Consider the following 21,386-nt stretch of genomic DNA (forward strand, 5'->3'; position numbering starts at 1 on the left):
TCAGTTCTTCCGTGCTCAACATTTTTTATGGTCCAACTCACATCCATACACGACCACTGGAAAAACCATAGATTTGACTATATGGAGCTTTGTTGGCAAAGTGATGTCTCTGCTTTTCAATATGCTGTCTAGGTTTGTCATAGCTTTCCTTCCAAGGAGTAAGCGTCTTTTAATTTCATGGCTGCAGTCACTGTCCACAATGATTTTGGAGCCCAAGTAAAGAAAGTCTGTCACTGTTTCCATTGTTTCCCCATCTGTTTGCCATGAAGTGATGAGACTGGATGCCATGATCTTCATTTTTTGAATGCTGAGTTTTAAGCCAGTTTTCACTCTCCTCTTTCACTTTCACCAAGGGCTCTTAAGTTCCTCTTTGCTTTCTGCTCTTAGGGTGGGGTCGTCTGCATATGTGAGGTTGTTGATATTTCTCCCAGAAATCTTGATTCCAGCTTGTGCTTCATCCAGCCTGGAATTTCTCATGATGTACTCTGCATATAAGTTAAATAAGCAGGGTGACAATATACAGCCTTGTCCCAGTTTTGAACCAGTCCGTTCTTCCGTGTACAGTTCTGTTACTTCTTGACCTGCATACAGGTTTCTCAAGAGGCAGGTAAGGTGGGCTGATATTCCCATCTCTAAGAATTTTCCACAGTTTGTTGTGATTCACACAGTTGAGGCTTTGGCTCTGATCCACACAGTCAAAGGCTTTAGCGTAGTCAGTGAAGCAGAAGTAGATGTTTTTCTGGAATTCCCTTGCTTTTATCTATGATCCAACAGATGTTGGCAATTGGATCTCTGGCCTCTCTGCCTTTCCTAAATCCAGCTTCTACGTTTGGAATTTCTTGGTTCATGTACTGTTGAAGCCTAGCTTGAAAAATTTTGAGCATTACCTTGCTAGCATGTGAAATGAGCAGTTACGTGGTAGTTTGAACATTCTTTGGCATTGCCTTTCTTTGGGATTGGAATGAAAACTGACCTTTTCCATTCCTATGGCCACTGTTGAGTTTTCCAAATTTGCTGGCATATTGACTGCAACACTTCAACAACATTATCTTTTAGGATTTTGAATTGCTCAGCTGGAATTCCATCATTTCCACTAGCTTTGTTCATAGTAAAGCTTCCTAAGTTCCACTTCACTTTACACTCCAGGATATCTGGAGTGACCACACCATCATGGTTAATCTTGATCATTAAGACTGTTTTTGTACAGTTGAGGAACCAATATTGATGCATCACTGCTGCTGCTGCTGCTAAGTTGCTTCAGTCATGTCTGACTCTGTGCGACCCCATAGACAGCAGCCCACCAGGCTCCGCCATCCCAGGGATTCTCCAGGAAAGAACACTGGAGTGGGTCTCCATTTCCTTCTCTAGTGCAGGAAAGTGAAAAGTGAACATGAAGTCGCTCAGTTGTGTCCGACTCTTTGCGACCCCATGGACTGTAGCCTACCAGGCTCCCCCGTGCATGGGATTCTCCAGGTGAGAGTACTGGAGTGGGTCGCCATTACTAACTAAAGCCAACTGTTTATATTAGAGTTCACTCTGTGTTTTATATAGTTTTATAGGATTTGGCAAGAGCTTAATGTTATACATTCTTCATTACAGGATCACAGAATAGTTTCACTCTCATAAAAATACCCTGTGCTATACCTGTTTATTCTTACCCTTCTCATTCTCCCTACTCACAGACCCTAAGAAAATACTAATCTTTTACTCTCTCTGTAAGTTTTGATTTTGTTCATATAGTTGGGATTCTATAGTATGAGTTTTTTCCTGCTTGACTTCTTTCATTTAGCAATATGTATGTAAAGTTCCTCCATTGTCTTCATGGCTTGATACCTCAGTTCTTTATTTTTTGGGGGGCCATGCCCCACCTCATGTGGGATCTTAATTCCTCAACCAAGGATCAAACCCACACCCACTGCACTGGAAGCACAAAGTCCCCTGGGTCACCGGGAAGTGCCAATATCTCATTTTTTTAATTCCCAAATAATATCCCATTTCCTGGATGTACCACAATTTGTTTATCCATTCATGTATTGAAGATCATCATGGTTATTTCCAGGTTATAGCAATTATGAATAAAGCTGCTATAAATATTCATGTGCAGGGTTTTGGATATATATATAAGAATTTGGCTCATTTGGGTAAATACCTAGGGACATGATCTGTCGATTATGTATATTAATTGGTGATACATAGGAAAGTAATCAACTTTTGTATATTAACCTTGTATCCTGCAACCTAAGTAGTTTCAGGACTTTGTTGTTGATTCTTTAGGATTTTCTATATGAGATAATCGTGTCATCTGCAAATAGTTTTGTTTTTTCCTTCTCAATCTGTGTACCCTTTCGTTTTTACCCCTTGTCTTTTATTGCATTAGCTCCATCTGATGTTGAATTGGAGTGGTGACAGGGAAATCACCTTGTTCCCAACCTTAGTGAGGAAGCCTCTAGTTTCTCACCATGAAGCTACATGTTAGCTACAGGTTTTTGTAGGTGTTCTTTATCAAGTAGATGAAACTTACTTCTGTTCCTAGTTTGTTGTGAGTTGTGTGCGTGTTTGAGAGGTTTTCTTTTTTTTATCATGAATCAGTGAGGATTTGGTCAGAAGAACACTTTTTTAGATAGTAGTGATCAAAAATGGATGAAAGGTCAGTATAGCAAACAAATTCAGAATGAGAAGTCTTGAAGAGCAATATATTAATGTTAAAAATAAAAAGATACCCAGAATATGCCATTTCCATTTGATGAGATTATCTTTAGTTCTTAAATTTGTTAGTTCTTAAACACACAATTCCTTCCAGAATTCCTTAGGTATAATAGGGAAAATGAAGAAAAACAAATATTGGGAAAAAATAATTTTCTGAGAAGTCAAGCAAAAGGAAATTAAAAGATGTCACTGGTTTTTGTTTATTTTTAATTACCTGATGGGATGAAAGTCAGATTCTAAGAAATTAACTACAGCTGTTTCTACTACTACTACCAAAAATGGCAAACATTGTCATTATTGTCATCAGAGTAATACTAACTGAAGTCAATTCTGTTGGTTTTTTATCCATATTTGGTATTTATTTTTGTGAGATGTTGCATCCGCATCCTGTTGAACTCCAGCCAGGTGATTTGCTTTCATCAAAGAAATGTGAGCATAACTGATAGATCTTGATTCCTGATGGAAGCTTCAAGGCTTGTCATGCTGTGTTTCACCTGGAGCCCGAGTCTCTGACTATGGTGAGCAGATTCACCTTGCTCGCCTCTGATGGATATGTAGAGTAAGGGAGATAGAAACTTAGTTGTCTTAAGCTACTGAGTTTGGGGGCTATTTGTTATTTTAACCTATCCTGACCAATAAACTAACATTTATTGAATGCTTACCGCATGCTAGACTGTGTGCTCAGCTCTTTACCTGAATTATTTCCGGTAGTCCTTCCAAGAGCCAAGCTAGTCAGTAAACAATAGTGTAGCAAATGTGTAGTAAAAAAAAATGTCATCAGTAAGTATAGACTATGCATTTGTGAACTTTGGCAGTTATGGAGAAAAATAGCCAGGAAACTAGAGGCAAAGCAGTATCAAATAAAAGTTTAAGAATTTGATCTCTTATTATTTAAAAAGCTATTCAAAATCTATGGTTAGATTTTTAACATTTTCTTGGTGGTAATGGTTGATATAGTTTTTTCTTTATAGATCATCATTCCTTTTGTATTATATATGTGAAATGTGATTATATCTGGAAAGTCCTAATTACATCTTTCAATTATGAGCCTTCACATAGTCCTCACTTACGGAGATGTGATGTTAACGTTCTTATGCCATACATTTTTATTCTGATGAAATAGGCAACCTTTCCATGTACCCATATAACTCTTCAGTCAAGAAAACAATTGACTATATTAGGAGAGAAGTTTCGTCAGAAATATGACCCTTCTTTTGACAACAGTTTACAGCAAGGGACTTCCCTGGTGGTCTAGTGGTTAAGGCTCTGTCCTCCCCGTGCAGGGGGTAGGGGTTCAGTCCCTGGTTAGGGACCTAAGATCCCACATGCTTCTTAGCCAAAAAGGAAAACATAAAACAGAAGCAATATGGTAACAGATTCAATAGAGATTTTAAAAAGGGTCCGCATGAAAAACTTAAAGATAATGTATAGTAAAATAAATGAAAAAGAAACTGACTTTAACAAAGAGAAAAAATTTAGTCATTCTTGATCATGGTTCTCTTTAATGGAAATTATGATTTTAAAGTGAAATAGGAAAATTTTTCCTGCATAGACAAAATTTCTCAATTAGGTTCTTCCCAGTATGGAAGTTACCTCTTTTGGAAGTAATCGTTTAGTTAATTATAACTCACTGTCTAACTAACTGGTGGTCTAAAAATGTGACTCTATTTCCTAAAATATTATTTACCTACATATCTGCCTTTGAAATGAAAAGTTTTCTTGATTTTTAAGTTTCATTTCAGTTCAGTGGCTCAGTCGTGTCCGACTCTTTGCGACCCCATGAGTCACAGCACGCCAAGCCTCCCTGTCCATCATGAACTCCCGGAGTTTACCCACACCCATGTCCATCGAGTCGGTGATGCCATCCAGCCATCTCATCTTCTGTCGTCCCCTTCTCCTCCTTTCCCCAATCTCTCCCAGCATCAGGGTCTTTTCCAATGAGTCAGCTCTTCGCATGAGGTGGCCAAAGTATTGGAGTTTCAACTTTAGCATCATTCCTTCCAAAGAGCACCCAGGACTGATCTCCTTTAGAATGGACTGGTTGGATCTCCTTGCAGTCCAAGGGACTCTCAAGAGTCTTCTCCAACACCACAGTTCAAAAGCATCAGTTCTTTGGTGCTCAGCTTTCTTCACAGTCCAACTCTCACATCCATACATGACCACTGGATAAACCATAGCCTTGACTAGATGGACCTTTGTTAGCCAAGTAATGTCTCTGCTTTTGAATATGCTATCTAGGTTGATCATAACTTTCCTTCCAAGGAGTAAGCGTCTTTTAATTTCATGGCTGCAGTCACCATCTGCAGTGATTTTGGAGCCCCCAAAAATGAAGTCTGACGCTGTTTCCCCATCTCTTTCCCCATCTATTTCCCATGAAGTGATGGGACCGGATGCCATGATCTTAGTTTTCTGAATATTGAGCTTTAAGCCAACTTTTTCACTCTCCTCTTTTACTTTCATCAAGAGGCTTTTTAGTTCCTCTTCACTTTCTGCCATAAAGGTGGTGTCATCTGCATTTCTGAGGTTATTGATATTTCTCCTGGCAATCTTGGTTCCAGCTTGTGCTTCTTCCAGCCCAGCGTTTCTCATGATGTACTCTGCATAGAAGATCAATAAGCAGGGTGACAATATACAGCCTTGACGTACTCCCTTTCATATTTGGAACCAGTCTGTTATTCCATGTCCAGTTCTAACTGTTGCTTTCTGACCTGCATATAGGTTTCTCAAGAGGCAGGTCAGGTGGTCTGGTATTCCCATCTCTTTCAGAATTTTCCATGGTTTGTTGTGATCCACACAGTCAAAGGTTTTGGTGTAGTCAATAAAGCAGAAATAGATGTTTTTCTGGAACTCTCTTGCTTTTTCCACGATCCAGCGGATGTTGGCAATTTGATCTCTGGTTCCTCTGCCTTTTCTAAAACCAGCTTGAGCATCTGGAACTTCATGGTTCACATATTGCTGAAGCCTGGCTTAGAGAATTTTGAGCATTACTTTACTGGCGTGTGAGGTGAGTGCAATTGTGTGGTAGTTTGAGCGTTCTTTGGCATTGCCTTTCTTAGGGATTGGAATGAAAACGGACCTTTTCCAGTCCTGTGGCCATTGCTGAGTTTTCCAAATTTGCTGGCATATTGAGTGCAGCACTTTCACAGCATCATCTTTGAGGATTTGAAATAATGCAGCACTTTCACAGCATCATCTTTCAGGATTTGAAATAGCTCAACTGGAATTCCATCACCTCCACTAGCTTTGTTCATAGTGATGCTTTCTAAGGCCCACTTGACCTCACATTCCAGGATGTCTGGCTCTAGGTGAGTGATCACACCATCGTGATTACCTGGGTCGTGAAGATCTTTTTTGTACAGTTCTTCTGTGTATTCTTGCCACCTCTTCTTAGTAGCTTCTGCTTCTGTTAGGTCCGTACCATTTCTGTCCTTTATTGAGCCCATCTTTGCCTGAAATGTTCCCTTGGTATCTCTAATTTTCTTGAAGAGATCTCTAATCTTTCCCATTCTGTTGTTTTTCTCTATTTCTTTGCAATGATCTCTGAAGAAGGCTTTCTTATCTCTCCTTGCTATTCTTTGGAATTCTGCATTGAGATGCTTCTATCTTTCCTTTTCTCCTTCGCTTTTCACTTCTCTTTTCATAGCTATTTTTAAGGCCTCCCCAGACAGCCATTTTGCTTTTTTGCATTTCTTTTCCATGGGGATGGTCTTGATCCCTGTCTCCTGTCCAATGTCATGAACCTCATTCCATAGTTCATCAGGCACTCTGCCTATCAGATATAGTCCCTTAAATCTATTTCTCACTTCCACTGTATAATCTTAAGGGATTTGATTTAGGTCATACCTGAGTGGTCTAGTGGTTTTCCCCACTTTCTTCAATTTAAGTCTGAATTTGGCAATAAGGAGTTCATGATCTGAGCCACAGTCAGCTCCTGGTTTTGTTTTTGCTGACTGTATAGAGCTTCTCCATCTTTGGCTGCAAAGAATATAATCAGTCTGATTTCGGTGTTGACCATCTGGTGATGTCCATGTGTAGAGTCTTCTCTTGTGTTGTTGGAAGAAGGTGTTTGCTATGACCAGTGCGTTCTCTTGACAAACTCTATTAGTCTTTGCCCTGCTTCATTTTGTACTCCAAGGTCAAATTTGCCTGTTACTCCAGGTGTTTCTTGACTTCCTACTTTTCCATTCCAGTTCTCTATAATGAAAAGGACATCTTTTCTGGGTATTAGTTCTTAAAGTTCTTGTAGGTCTTCATAGAACCGTTCAACTTCAGCTTCTTCAGCGTTACTGGTTGGGGCATAGGCTTGGATTACCGTTGGGGCATAGAGTTGGATTTTTAAGTTTGTCATTCAGCAATTTCATTTAAAATTTTTAGTTACAATTGAAAGTTATAACTTAATTCAGATGTTCTAGAAATTCTCATCATTTCTTTAAACATTAGGAGTAAGACTAGTTGCTTAATTAAATTTAAATGTTAAAATTAATGAAAATCAACCAGGAAAAATGACTTGTTTGGTCTACTGTCCAATTTTGTAAATTGATTTGGGAATAGTAGAAATCTTGAGATTTGCCGAGAACAGGTGTGTAACCACAAAGGGAAAAGTTAGATACTGTTTATGCAGAAACAGTGATTGCTAAACAGAGAGGAAGAGATTGAATGGAAAAATGAATAGATTCCTTCTCAAGGCTCATGGGAAGTTGTTTGGACCTCTGGGTTAGTTGAGGGGCTTCCCAGGTGGCACTCACATTAAAGAGTCCACCTGCCTGTGCAGGAGACGTAAGAGACGTGGGTTCGATTCCTGGGTCAGGAAGATCCCCTGGAGGAAGGCGTGGAAACCTACTCCAGTAATCTTGCCTGAAAAATACTATGGACCATGGAGCCTGGAGGGCTATGGTCCACAGGGTTGCAAAGAGTCGGACACAACTGAAACAAGTTAGCATGGCACAGCTCGACTAGGTGTGTTGGTTCGTTCCATTAATTCTAACAGTCAACTAATGGGCTTCAGAAGGTCTTTTAATTTCCTGAACACTGTACTTGTTATATTTATCTTCACAACTGTGCATCTTTCTGGGAGAAAAGGACCTATAGTGTTAGAGTCTCCAGACTCTGTAACCCATGCAAGGTTAAGAACCATTCTTCTGGGACTTTTTTTCTATCTGTGGCTATGTTAGTTTGCCACTAGGTGGCATTGCTAATACAACCAATATAATATCCTGTATTTGCAGGTTCTATTCTGGGTAAATATGAAACCCTCAAATAGATTAGAGGCATGTTCTATTTTTTTCTTTATTTATGGCTGCATAATACCAGTTAATGCATGTGAATGAAAATAAGTTTTCTTAATAATTTTACACATTCATTAATTAGTTAAGCAGTTATTGGTTAGACTTTCTTTTCATTGTCATACATGTTTATAGGCAGAACATACTCCTGTGGCATGCCCAGTTTCAGGTACCATGCCTTAATTCTATTAATTTATTATTTAAAAATACGTAAGTCATGGAGGGTGATTTTGTTATATGACTAACATATTCCTGTCATGGGAGGTAAGTAATAGGGCATAGTCAGAGCTGGGTTTCAATGCATGGTCCAGTATTACTAATTCTGGATATTTCACAAGTATCTTAACTTTTTAAGCCTCAGTTTATTCAACTGTAAATGGGAGTGATAATAATAGTACCTATCTCATAAGGCTATTAGGAGGAGTAAATAAGACACGTATACTTTTCGGTTCAGTGGCTAGTATATATAAGGTGCTCAGTGAATGTTAAGTGACCATCATCATTATTATTCTTATAATCACTAGTCGTACTCTGTTTTTATTTTTAAAACGCTCCTTTTCAGGCATGCTTTGGAGCTGGTCAGGTATATGCCCTGATAAACCTGCAGGCTTGACTTTGGAGCCCTGAGAGGCCACAATTTAAATGTAAGGATGAGTGTCATACGAATCAGCCCATACAGAGGCTGAAGCTCAGGTGTAAGTTTTAAGTCTGGAGGAAAATAAAGTCATCCTAGGTGTCACATGATATTAAAAAAAAAAAATAAGTCAGACACTCAATCCAAAGTAATCAGATATCTGAGGAAGCAATATAATTTGGTCAAAACAAGAAATAATAGAAATAGATCCAGAGGGTATCTATTTAATAAGGTTAGTAGGCGTGTACCTTAATCCCAAATCAGTGTGTTTCAAAGAAGTAAAAAACAAGTTAGAATATTTTACCAGAGGTTGAAAACTTTAAAGGAGAGTAAGTGGAAATTTTGAATTAAAAGAATAGTATCTGAAATTAAGAACTCAGTTAATGGACTTCAACAGACCACAGCTAAGATAGGATTAATTGACCAGAGAAAAGTATCTAGAACGAAAAAGGAGAGATGGAGGGAAAAAACATACTGTCTTCACAGGAACTTCAGGAAGACTGATTTGTCATAGCTTTTGTTGAAAAAAGTCAGCTGACAGTGGGCTATCTTTAGATGGCTAAAAGAAAATAACTGCCAACAGGTGATACTCGAAAGTGACCTGTGAACAGTATTAAATAAAGATATTTTCAGAAAAACAGAAACACTTTGCCACTAGCAAACATGCTGTAAAGGAAATAGTAAAAGTGTTCTTTGAATGAATGGAAGGAAAGTGATTCTACATTGAAGCACAGAGATTCAGGCATGAATAAAGATTAAGAAAAGGGCGTATATATGTACACATATATGCATATATATACACATATACACACACACACACACACACAAGTAGGTGCTCATGCTCAGTCACTAAGTCGTGTCCAGCTCTTTACGACCCCATGGACTGTAGCTTGCCAGGCCTCCCTGTCCATAGTATCTCCCAGGCAAGAATACTTGAGTAGGTTGCCATTTCCTTCTCCAGGGGATCTTCCTGACCCAGTGATTGAACCCACTACCTGTGCCTGAAATAATTCATTAAGATGCTTGCATTACGCACTTTTTTCATCTGCTTTTTTGTTTTAGAATTTTATAGTCGTGTTGCATAAGTACACCTCTAGTAGATGACTATTTCATAAACTTGGTATCTATTTCATGAGCTGGTTTTGCCTGGCAAGTAGCGCAAGTTTACTGATTTCATTCATTTGCTTTCCTCATATTTTTAATAAGTAATATGTGTGTGTGTGCCTGCACGTGTGTGCACGCGCACATCTCAGACACTCGGTCGTGCCTGACTCTTTGCAACCCCGTGGGCTCGCAGGCTCCTTTGTCTGTGGCATTACCCAGGCAAGAGTACTGGAGTGGGTTGCCATTTCCTGCTCCAGGGAATCTTTCTGACCCAGGAACTGAACCTGCATCTTGCGTCTGCTTCATAGGCAGGTAGATTCTTTATAACCAGCACCACCTGGGAATCCCCTTTTATAAGTAAATCAGAAGTCACAAGAGCCTCTGTGGCGGGTAGATTTTTCTAAGATCACATCTTCTAAGCCCTCTTCTCTTAGATACTAATTTCCAGAAATCCACTAACAAATTTATTTTAGTCTTAGCGTGTATGTAGCAGGTTTCCTTTCAGGTGATTCAGAACTTGAGTGCTTATTTACTAGTGGAAATTATGCCCAGAGTAAAAACAGCTTAATAAAGAGAAGGTGACTGCTGTTAACTTCTTTGATGTATCTCTGTGTTTGAATGTGTCAGAATTTTCACCTTAATAATGATTTGGCCCAGGGAACAATGACAACTCAGGGGCCGCACTTTTGCTGTAAAGGGGCCAAATAGTAAATGTTTTAGGCTTTGCAGGCCGTGCAATCCCTTTTGTAATTCCTCTGATCTGTCATGGTAGCAAGAAAGCACCCAGAAACAGTATATAGGAATGAATGTGACTGTTTTCCAGTCAATCTTTATTCAAAAACACAAATAGCAGACTGGGTTTAATCCCAGGCTGTAGTTTGCTAACCCTGGCTCTAATTCATGGAATGACGATAGTACACCAGAAGAAGCATATTGAACTCGGGAGCCTTAGTGAACTAACTACCCTCTAAGGATTTTTATGTGACATGTTATGCATTTGATTTCTCCATTTGCCAAAAAAGGATTTCTTCTCTCTTCCAGGTCATAAGAGTAGACTTAACATGACGTTTTGGGAGAGAATTATGGTTGTGCAAGTGCTTGAGTGGTCTGGAAGACCATCAGGGGGTTAAAAAAAAAAAGGCAACTTTTCATGAAGAGAAAAGTAAAAGAATTTCTTCCGGTTGAGCTGCCTGATGACAACAAAATTTAGTTCTGATCTCATGTTTGAAACCATTGATGTGTGCAGAACCAGTCTGTTATAAAAATACAACCTTTACAACACTGCAATCATTTGAGAAATAAATAATTTTTGAATTACATTTAGATTGTTACAAATAATTGGGAGAAGCGATAAGGTAATTTCAGTAGCCACATTAGAATTATTCCCATTACTAGGATATATGATTCGTAATTTTGTAAACAACCAGCTTAAAAGCAGGAACATTGGAACTTGATAATGAGAAGTATATCTCAGTGATGCTCCTTATATGCACATACATTATTATTCCTAATGTTGTAAGAGAAGGTGATTTAACAACTGTCAGGTGGCTCAGTGGTAAAGAATCCACCTGCCAATATAGGAGACCCAGGGTCAATCCCTGGGTTGGGAAGATTCCCTGGAGTAGGAAGCAGCAACCTACTTCAGTATCCTTACCTGGGAACTGCCATGGACAGAGGAGTCTGGCAGGCTGCAGTCCATGGAGTCGCAAAAGCGCTGGACACGAGTTAGCGACAGACAGCAGCAACAAACTGCATCTGCTATTAATGATTATAAAGTCTGTTCTGTTTAACAGTAACAAAGAGAATGAGTCCTTCAGCAAGAATTTACAGATAATGTGTACACAGACAGTTTTGACACTAGGTGGAGCAGTTTCCTGGAGAAAGGTTTACCAAGCCCTATGTTCCTTTCAAAACAAGCCCAGCTCTTAGACAAAGAACTCTGAGAACAAAAACTATCAACAATCACTTTAAAGTTTTTAAAGACTCTCAAATAGTAAGCTGTAAATAGAAGGCTGAATGTATTGTACAAAATGCCTTTTCTCTTTGTCATCTGTTTTAACCATTGAATTCCCTCACCTTTGGGAATCAAAACGGGAGGAATTTTCACATTAGAACTGCCTTATTTAGATGGCAATTGGAACATAGAAAAGTTTCGAAGCTATTTAGTTACATTGTAAAGTAGATCAGATTTTACAAAAAGATATACCATCAGGGCATTATCATCTGAATGGTATTTATGAGTCAGTTGTGTTAAACGACTGTTTTAGATTAAGAATATCATTTTATAGATAAAGATTGGTAGTTTAAATACATTGCATCTAAAAATCAGTGAATGTCAAGAGTGTTTTAAGTACCATGAGAAACCATGGCCATAAAACTGTAAGTTTAGAATGTGGTTATCAGATATGGTAATAAGATATAAATGAATAAAGAATTCTACTTGAAAACATAAACAAAGACCATTTTAATAAAAAAAAAATTGGGGCTGTTTGTTATATAGTAAATACAAGGAAAGTAAGTAGTGAGATATTTGCCCCTGTGTAAAATGCAAAAGTCTGCTTTTCCCTTAAAGTTTAATGTTGCTTCACTGCTAAAATGTGGTAAAAATTGTATTAAGAAGTCCAACGTCTTGATTACTATCAAATGTTCGCAGAACTTCTCTGTCTGTAGCGCCCTGTTTCCTTTAGTGAATAAGTGCCTCATCGTTTGTATATAGTGCTTTGTAGTACTCTTTTATATGTATACATATAAAGCCTTTCTTAAGCTTTTTGACTCTTGGCTACTTATTGCCTAAAGAAAATGTTATTTGAAAAACTGCATGGATATGGGTTGAAGTGAAATAGTGAAGCAGTTTCAATAAGAGAACTATTATAGGAATCATTTAATGCCATGAGCTGGAACAATTCTTTTAAAAATTGTTAGCCAACCTCTTCACATTTTTTCCTGCTTGACTTCTGATGATTGCTCCATAGTTTACCTGTCTGTCCCTCTAAGACAAAAAAGGGAAGAAATTGCCAAAAGGAAGGTTCTAGTGTGACCTAATATTGCTCTGTATAGGTATAATGACTCTGGCTATAAGTATGCAGTGACTCAGGGCTCTTGCGGGAAGACCATCAGGCCCTTCTTAGAAAAGATCTGTTTGCCCTTTTTTTGATGAGGGCATGATCAGCTCTGAGTCTTTCCCCAAGGAATGACTCATGTATTAACTCTTAAGAGTATCACCACATCAAAAGTAGAAACCAGGATCTCCAGGACAGGGCTGGGTTCTCACCAAACCCAGAAGGATATGCACAGACTGACTGACTTCCTGCCCTGAAGTCACTATCTATTAATGTGCACTTAAATGAAAGCGAGTAAGATTCAGTTTACCTGAAATCTGTTCTTTTGGATATCTATTTTAGACAAATTGTAACCTTTTTAAAAGTTCTCTTTATAAATACGTGGTCCATTCCTCCTGAATATTAGATCAACTTTATGATCAAAATTGTTTAGGTTTAGAGAAGAAAAGTGAAACATATTTTTACTATGATTGATTTAATATAATAAAAAATGACTTTGAAGACACGTCCTTATAACCTAGAATCTGAACTATAGAGTTTACAGATTTTCATTTTGATTATTTTATACTTATCATAACACTTTTACTACATAACCTCATTATATTACTCTCTTACTTAGGTTGAACAGGTATTATTACCATTATTATTATCGGGCTTTTCATCAAATGAAGAATGTGAGATAGAAGTCTGAGTACATCTAGTTAAGTTACTAACAGATTTTTAGAAAACTAAAATCCACATAGCTAATGGCCAAATTACTGTTTCTTTACACACTGTAGCACCTTTTATAGGGAGAGAAGAGGGGCTTAATTTATAAACTCTTTTTCATAGGGAAAAAACCCACAAACACTAGTTAAACTTCTCAGTGTCCATTTGGAATCAACAATTTTATGCTCTAGCCTTCTAGAGTTATTTGTTGTACACCGTAACCTTAGGTAAACTGTTTTCTGACTACGATGAGAAAAGCAATGATTAAAAGAATTTGAAGAGTAGAATTCCTGTTTGTAAAAGCATTTCTAAACTCCCCTGAAAGTTGGACTTAAAGAAAACAAAGGTTTTGCAAGTCATACAGACAACCATTTGTCATCTCTTTTCATTTATTTATCACCCAGATATTCCTAATGAATCACATTCCAGACTAACCACTGACTCCTTTTGTTCCTCAGAGAAGGAGTGTGGCAAACAAATGTTTTCCCAGTGAATCAGCACAGAATTCTTGATTTTATTACCTTTGCCTTAAACTTTCCAGACAAAACTAATTGGAAATTTTGCCTTTGGGATCACACTTGACTTCTGTGTATGGATGATGGATTAGGCTATGAATTGACATTACAGATGTTATACAAACAACTCCAGTCTTTAGGAATGTTTTATCAGTTCTGAGGGAGCTGCCTGGAGTGGAAGAATGTCTGTCTGTCTGCTCATCTTCCTTAAAAAAACTCATGCATACACATACTACACTCTTCTTTGGCGGGGGCAGCCCCCTAGCTGTGCAGCATGTGGGAACTTAGTTCTTCAACCAAGGATCAAATCCAGACCTCCTACATTGGAATCTCTGAGTCTTAACTACTGGCCCTCCAGGGAAGTCCCTGTACTACACTATTATTGTGATATCATATTTGTCATCCTGGTTGATAAAAAAGCTTGGCTAAATTAGGCTTATAATTAACTGATACGATCATTTTAGGTTTTCACTTTTTCAAAAATGTCTCTGGAAAAAAGGGCCCCCAAAAGAACCAAACAAAGTTAAAAATCCAGAAAACACTTGTCTTTAAATGGAGCAACAATACATAGACTAGTTTTTGTCATTTACTAATTTGTGTTTGTGGCGCCAGGACTGCTTTCTCAGGACTTATATAGGTCCTGCTTTATCAGGGCACTGCTTAGAACTCCTCGCTACCAGTTTGGGATATTTTTGTGTGTTATAATTTCAGGAATGATCATTTTACCTCTGGGATAATGGGTTTTTTTAATTCTAAATTTCTGTTAATTTGATAGAGCTAATAGTATATTTACTATTCCTGAAAGAATGTAAATTACAGAAGTGTAACTTTAAAAATTTATCTTAAAAGAATGTTTTAAGTTAAAATACTTTTCCTGCAAATGCCTGTATCTGCTCTTGTTAGAAATCCTGTCTCCTCCTCAACCTCCCACCCACCCCCTAGCTAACTATGGTCTTACTCTCACCCAGACATCCTCTCGCCTGGCCAAGCACTACATCTTTTTATCCTGGACAGAGCAAAATTATTCCACTATCAAAACTTTGGAAAATACAGTGTAATACAGCTCATGAGACTAAGATATATGAGGCTTTGAACTGAAGCAAAACCAGATGTTCGATATATCACAGAGAGCTGAACTGTCTTGTTGAGTTGACTTCACTTAGAATGACTATGTTAAAGTAACCACCCACCCCAAAAAAGGACCCTAAAAACCTGTCACTCTGATGAGAGTGTAACTTTTCATCCCAATCATAAAATTTGACCTTCGGAATCATTAAAGGGAACTTCCATTGGCAGTAATTCGGAACTCTCAGAGGCAGTTTGTGAATGTTACTAGTGACCTGGTTGCTAGCTAGGAAATTTATAGAGCTTCCTGTGCTGGGGAATAACAGCCTGCGCTGTATATAGCTGTTTAACTTCCATTGATTACCACTACCTAGATTTAAGGACACTGTCCTTAAATAGAAAAATTAACTTTTGAGGACTATCATTTGCTACTTTTCCTCAAGAAGTGCTGCTTGTATTACCTTGTCACATGGTACATTCTTTTAAATGTGCTGAGACTCACTTATACCACAGTATATGATCTCTCTTGGTGACTTTCATGTATACTTGAATATGTATTTGGCTATTTTGGGGTATAGTGTTCCATGTTGTTCAAGTTTTCTGTATTCATTCTGGTTTTCAGTTTGTTTATTCTGTCAATGAAAGAGACGGGTGTTGAAATTTCAACTCTAATTGTAGACATGTTTTTATTTCTCATTTTAGTTCTGTTAGTTTTTGCTTTATATATTTTGACATGCTGTTATTAGGTGCATACACATTTAGGATTTTTCTGTCTTCCTGAGAATTAGCCTTTTTTATCATTATGAAATGTCCTTATTCATTTCTGTAAAATAATATACCCTCTCCTGAAATCTGCTTAGTCTCTTATTAATGTAGAATACTCTATCTTTTGTATGATTATTTTTACACACTTTATCTTTTTTCATCCCTTTACTTTTGGATCTCGATATTTTAAATGGGCTTTTTGTAGAGAGCACATACTGAGGTCTTGCTTTTTAATTCAGTCTGACACTCTACGTTTTCATTTGTATATTTGGCACATTTGCAATTAATCTAGCTGTCAGTGTGGTTGGGTTTAAGTCTACCCTTAAACTGCTGGTCCCCACCTGTTTTCTATTCTTTTCTTACCTTCTTTTGAAATGAGTAGTATTTTAGGATATATACTATAACCACATTATAATGTTATAATCCCTTTTCTCCCTCCCATACTTTATGCTGTTGTTGTCTTATATTTGCTGTCTTACATATGCTGCGGTCCATGGGGTTGCAAGGAGTTAGAGATGCCTGAGCAACTGAACTCTCTTGTATCTTACTTCTGCATATGTCGCGTGTGTGTGTGCTTGCGTGCTCAGTCATGTCTGACTCTCTGTGACCCTGTGGACTGTAGCCCAACAGGCTCCTCTCTCCATGGGATTTTCCAGGCAAGAATACTGGAGTGAGTTGCCATTTCCTCCTCCAGGAATCTTCCCCACCCAGGGATCGAACTCATGTCTCCTCATCTCTGGCCTTGGCAGGCAGATTCTTTATGGCTCAGCCACCTGGGACGTCTGACATATATCATGGTTTTTGCTTTAAACAACTAGTTATTTTTTTTAAAGAGATTTTAAAATGAGGAAAAACGGTGTTCTCTCCTGGAACACATTCTTTTGGCTTTTGTCTGTCTGAAAATGTTATTATTTCATCTTTATTTTTGAAGTATATTTTTCCTTAATTCTAGATTCACAGATTTTTTTTTCCCCTTTCAGCACTTTAGAGAAGTAATTCCATTGGTTTTGGTTTGTTTCTGATGAGAAAACCCTATCTGTATTTCCCTGTAGATGACTCAGTCATACCTTGGAGACATTGTAGATTTGGTTCCAGAGTACAAGCGAGTATGGTGAGAAAGCAAGTCATGGATTTTTTGGTTTCTCAGTGCATCTAAAAGTTACGTTTACTATATATTATACTCTATTACATGCCTAAATATATATATATATACCTTAGTTAAATAATAATGCTGTAGGAAAAATGGAGCCAATAAATTCGCTTGACACAAGATTGCCACAAACCTTCAGTTTGTAAAGATCACAATATCTGCAAACTGCAGTGAAGCAAGATTGCCTATATAATGTGTTATTTTTATCCCCTCTGCTTTTAAGACTTTCTTGATATTGCTGAATTATAGAATTTGATTATGATGTGATTATGATGATTTTCAGCAATTTGATTGTGTTTTATGTTGATCCTGACTGAGGTTTGTTGAATTTCTTACATCGGTGAGTTGATGGATTGATAGTTTTCATCAGATCTTGAAAATATTCGGCCACCCCTTCGCCAACAGGCATGCATGTGCACACACACACACACACACACTTTCCCCTCTCTTTCTGGGATTCCAGTTACATATATATTAGACTGTTTGGTATTATTCCACAGGTTACTGAAGTTTGCTTCTCCATCGCCTTTCTCTCTGTATCCTTTGGCTCACATACTTTCTGTTGCCTTATCTTCAAGTTCTCTAATATTTGTCCTGTGGTATCTAATCTGTTGACTATCGAGTGAATTTTTCTCATATTTTTCAAATATATTTTTCAGATATTACATTTTCAGCTCTAGAATTTCCATTTTATTATTTTTATACTTGTATTTCTTCCCGTGTTGTTTATGTTTTCCTTTAAATCAGGGATCAGCAAACTATTTATGTAAATGTCCAAATAATAAATGTTTTAGACTTCATAGACCACAGAGTCTAGGTCAGAGCTGCTCATTGTTACCCTTGTAGCACAGAATTATCCAGAGGTGATATGTATAGCCATGTATACATGGTTACCTTCTTTGAAACTCTGTGAAGCTGGTGGTAGGCTCAATTTGGCCCCTGGGCTAAAATTTGCCCATTATTGCTTTAAATCTTTGAACATATTGGGTTGGCCAGAAAGTTCATTTGAATTTTTCCATAACATAACAGAGAAACCCACTGTTTCTGGGTTTTAGCCCACCTAATATTTTTAAGGCCTTGTCTGCTAATTCCATTATATCTAACATTTCTGGGTCTGTTTCTGTTGACTATTGTTTCTTCGGGTTATGGGTCATATTTTCCAAACTGTTTCCCATATCTAGCTATTTCTTATTAGATGCTGAAATGTGGTATTAAGTTGTTGATTATTTGGATTTTGTCATCATCCTTTACAGAGTATCAATTTTTTTGTTTTGGAGGGCACTAAGTTACTAGTGGGCTGGCTTGGTTCATTTAAGTCTTTTTAAAACCTCTATTATGATCTGTTTAGTGTTTACTAGGCTCTTTCCAAGGTCATCCCTGAATGCTAAGTCTTTCCATTCCAGCTCAATGAAGTTCAGGTGTTTCCCAGCCCTGGGTGAAGTCTTGGAATTGTTCAGCTTCTTTTCTCACTAATTGTACTTTGCCTGGCCTTATAGAATCTCATCATAGCATGCAGTGCAGCTTTGTATGCTAGAGTCTCAGGGGGACCCCCATACGCAAATGGAGAGTCCTTTCCCTGCATTAAGTACTCTGCCCCACAGATTTCAACCACTCAGCACCCCCCAAACTCAGATTTTCTTCTCAGTGCAGCAGTACTACCATGCTTTTCTTAAGGTCTTCCTCTTTGGACAACAGATTTTATTTTTATTCTTTATTTTACTTTTTGGCTGCACTGGGTGTTTGTTGCTTTGTGTGGGCTTTCTCTGGTTTTGGTGAGCAGAGGCTACTCTCTAGTTGCGTCGCGCAGCTTCTCACTGCAGTAGTTTCTCTTGCTGTGTAGCAAAGGCTCTGGGCACGCAGGCTCAGTAGTTGGCATACAGGCCTAGCTGCTCTGTGGCATATGGAATATTCCTGGACCAGGAATCAAACTTGTGTCCCCTGCATTGGCAGGCCAGTTTCTATCCACAGCACCTCCAGGGAAGTCCCATGGACTATGGATTTTTTTTTTTTTTTTTAATTTGGCTGCCTCGGGTCTTAGTTGTGGCGTACAGGATCTTTTTGTTGTGGCGGGGGTGGGGGGGGCTTCAGAGCTTACAGGCTCAGTAGTTGCAGCGCCCAGGTTTAGTTGTTCTGAAGCATGTGGCATTTTAGTTCCTCAATCAGGGATCGAACCCAGGACCCTGGCATTGGAAGCTCAGAGTCCTAACCACTGGACCACCAGGGAAGTCCCCTGGACTGTGGATTTTGCTGCAGACACACAGTGTGTCTACACGTGGGAAGCCAGAGTCATCACAGGGCTTCTGCACTTGTATCCCTCTTCTCAGCAGTCAAGAAATGCCGTACTGCCTGTGGTACAACGTCTGAAAAGAACTGTTCCATGTATTTTGTAAGGTTTCCAGTTGTTTGGTGTAGGAGTGAACATCTGTTCCAGTCACTTCATGATATAAGGCAGAAAACCCTCAGCCACAGGCCAGAATCTCTAGCCCATGCATATCAATACTTGCCTACTCGCATGAGAGCTGGAACCTCCTGCTCAGTACATGGTATTACTTTTATGTTTTGTGGTGAATCTTTCCAGGTAGCCTTTGCTGCTTATACTGTAGCTTTTTGTCTTTATCCCTCATTTCTTCATTTAGTATGGCTTAAATGTGATTCTTTTATGTTTGATAACATTGTAGTAAATTGTAGGTTTTAGAAAATCGACTTAAAAGGTAATTTAATACGTGTAACTGTTAAAATTCTCTTAATCAAAATGATCGAAAATTCTCTTAATCAAAATGATTGTCTTTTGGTTTTTGTGTTTGGATTCTTCATGTAAACTAATATTTATTTCAGTCAAGTCCATTATATTTAGGAACTATTAACCTGTAATGTTAAAAAGAACTTTTGAGGCTTGCTATCACTTAACATAGCTTAAACTAAAATGTTGAGGTACAGGCTAAATGGGCTCTTGAGAATGAGCAACAGACCAGAAGCTGAGTTATTCATGTTCATTTTGTCTGGGAACCACCACATCTGCCACTAAGGCTGAGTAATCATGACTTATTAGTGTGGTTATGGAAAGTATATATCAGTTTAATTGTGTAAACCGTCCTTTCTTTAGGGAAAATATTTTCAACAGATTGCTGAAAATTTTCCCTTTTTAGAATCACTTAAAATTAAGACTGTGAAAAAGTCTTTTATCTTGTTGAATGACCTGTTTAATCGGTTGGGGTGCATATTTTATTTATATTTCTAGAATAGAAATGTAGTTTTTTTCCTTCCTCTGTATCCCAGAAATCTCATTATTTTAGTGTCTAAGTTCAAGTTTTGTTCTCCTAGAGTTCATTTCTAGAGGACAGTTGTGTAGGGATATCATGAACAAACTCTTGAATTTCTCTTGTTTTGCCTTAAGTAGTATCACTTTTGTGTTTTCAAACAGTAAATGTGAAGTTAACAGGTTTTGTTTTTTTTTATTGCGTCTGGTGCTTATCTGTAAGTGTACAACCAGAAATTTCTCACTAATTATTCAGTTCCTCTGAATTCTACAAACTTTAGTTTGTGTGTGTGTGTGTGTGTGTGTGTGTAGAAGCACAAAATAATTCTTTTTTCTGTAACTGTGAAATATCTTTTATGCACATATAATATTCAGAGATTATAGATTGTAGATTTCATGATTAATTATAGCTTCTCAAAAAAAATACCATTCCTTTTTAAAAGATTCTGTAATTATTTTTAAACTTATTATTACTATTTATAGTTTTCAGTGAATTAAAACTTAAGAAAAAGAGGAACAGACTAAAAATTCACATAGGTTTCTTTTTGGCTCAGAGGAAAACTTTATAGTTAATTGATTCAGTGCCAAGTGTAGGCCTTCTTTTTATAGATTTTTATTTGAACACAAAGTACCACTGCATTTAGGGGGAAATGGAGCTTAGATTTATGAATATCTTTCTTTTTCATATTACAGGCAACAAAAAAAATTTGCTTAATATCACCTTTTATTTTGATAGCAACAGGAGTTCTTTAATGTTTTATTCTCATTGCTACATCTTACTCAGTTTGTCTTTGAACCACAAATTCTTTTACCATGTGGTTTAAAAAGACTTTTTTAAATCCAAAGATCATTTACTATATGTGTGTCTATATATATATATCCTTATGTATATGTATAATTTTTTCTATACATACAATATTTTTCTTTATAACAGTGAATGGCTAATACTTTCTGAGGGCTTACTATATGCCCAGCACTAAGTCAAGTATATTTATATAAGTTGACTAATTGAAACCTCACAGTATCCCCAGAATGTAGGTCCTGAAGGTGTTTTATCATTAGCATTTTATAGATGAGGAAAACAAGACTTAGTAAGAGGCATGGCCAGAGGCCATGTACTGAGTGAGTACATCTGGCTGTAG

The 21,386-nt window shown here is 37.7% G+C and overlaps 1 protein-coding gene across 6 annotated transcripts in view; it reads left to right on the forward strand.

Moving 5' to 3' along the window:
- VMP1 (vacuole membrane protein 1) overlaps window positions 1–21,386 on the forward strand; it is a 131,196-nt gene that overhangs the window by 30,064 nt on the left and 79,746 nt on the right. The window contains exon 1 of one of the 6 annotated variants that reach the window (XM_042255321.2): window positions 19,461–19,566. The exons of 4 other annotated variants lie outside the window; for them this stretch is intronic. In XM_042255321.2, the coding sequence (XP_042111255.1) occupies window positions 19,501–19,566 (66 nt within the window). In that variant the 5' untranslated portion in view covers window positions 19,461–19,500. Of the gene's footprint in view, window positions 1–19,460; window positions 19,567–21,386 lie in introns of those variants that run through there. One more of the 6 variants, XM_042255322.2, reaches the window with a different exon arrangement.

The sequence above is a fragment of the Ovis aries genome, chromosome 11 (assembly GCF_016772045.2).
Source record: "Ovis aries strain OAR_USU_Benz2616 breed Rambouillet chromosome 11, ARS-UI_Ramb_v3.0, whole genome shotgun sequence".
NCBI classification, from domain to species: domain Eukaryota; kingdom Metazoa; phylum Chordata; class Mammalia; order Artiodactyla; family Bovidae; genus Ovis; species Ovis aries.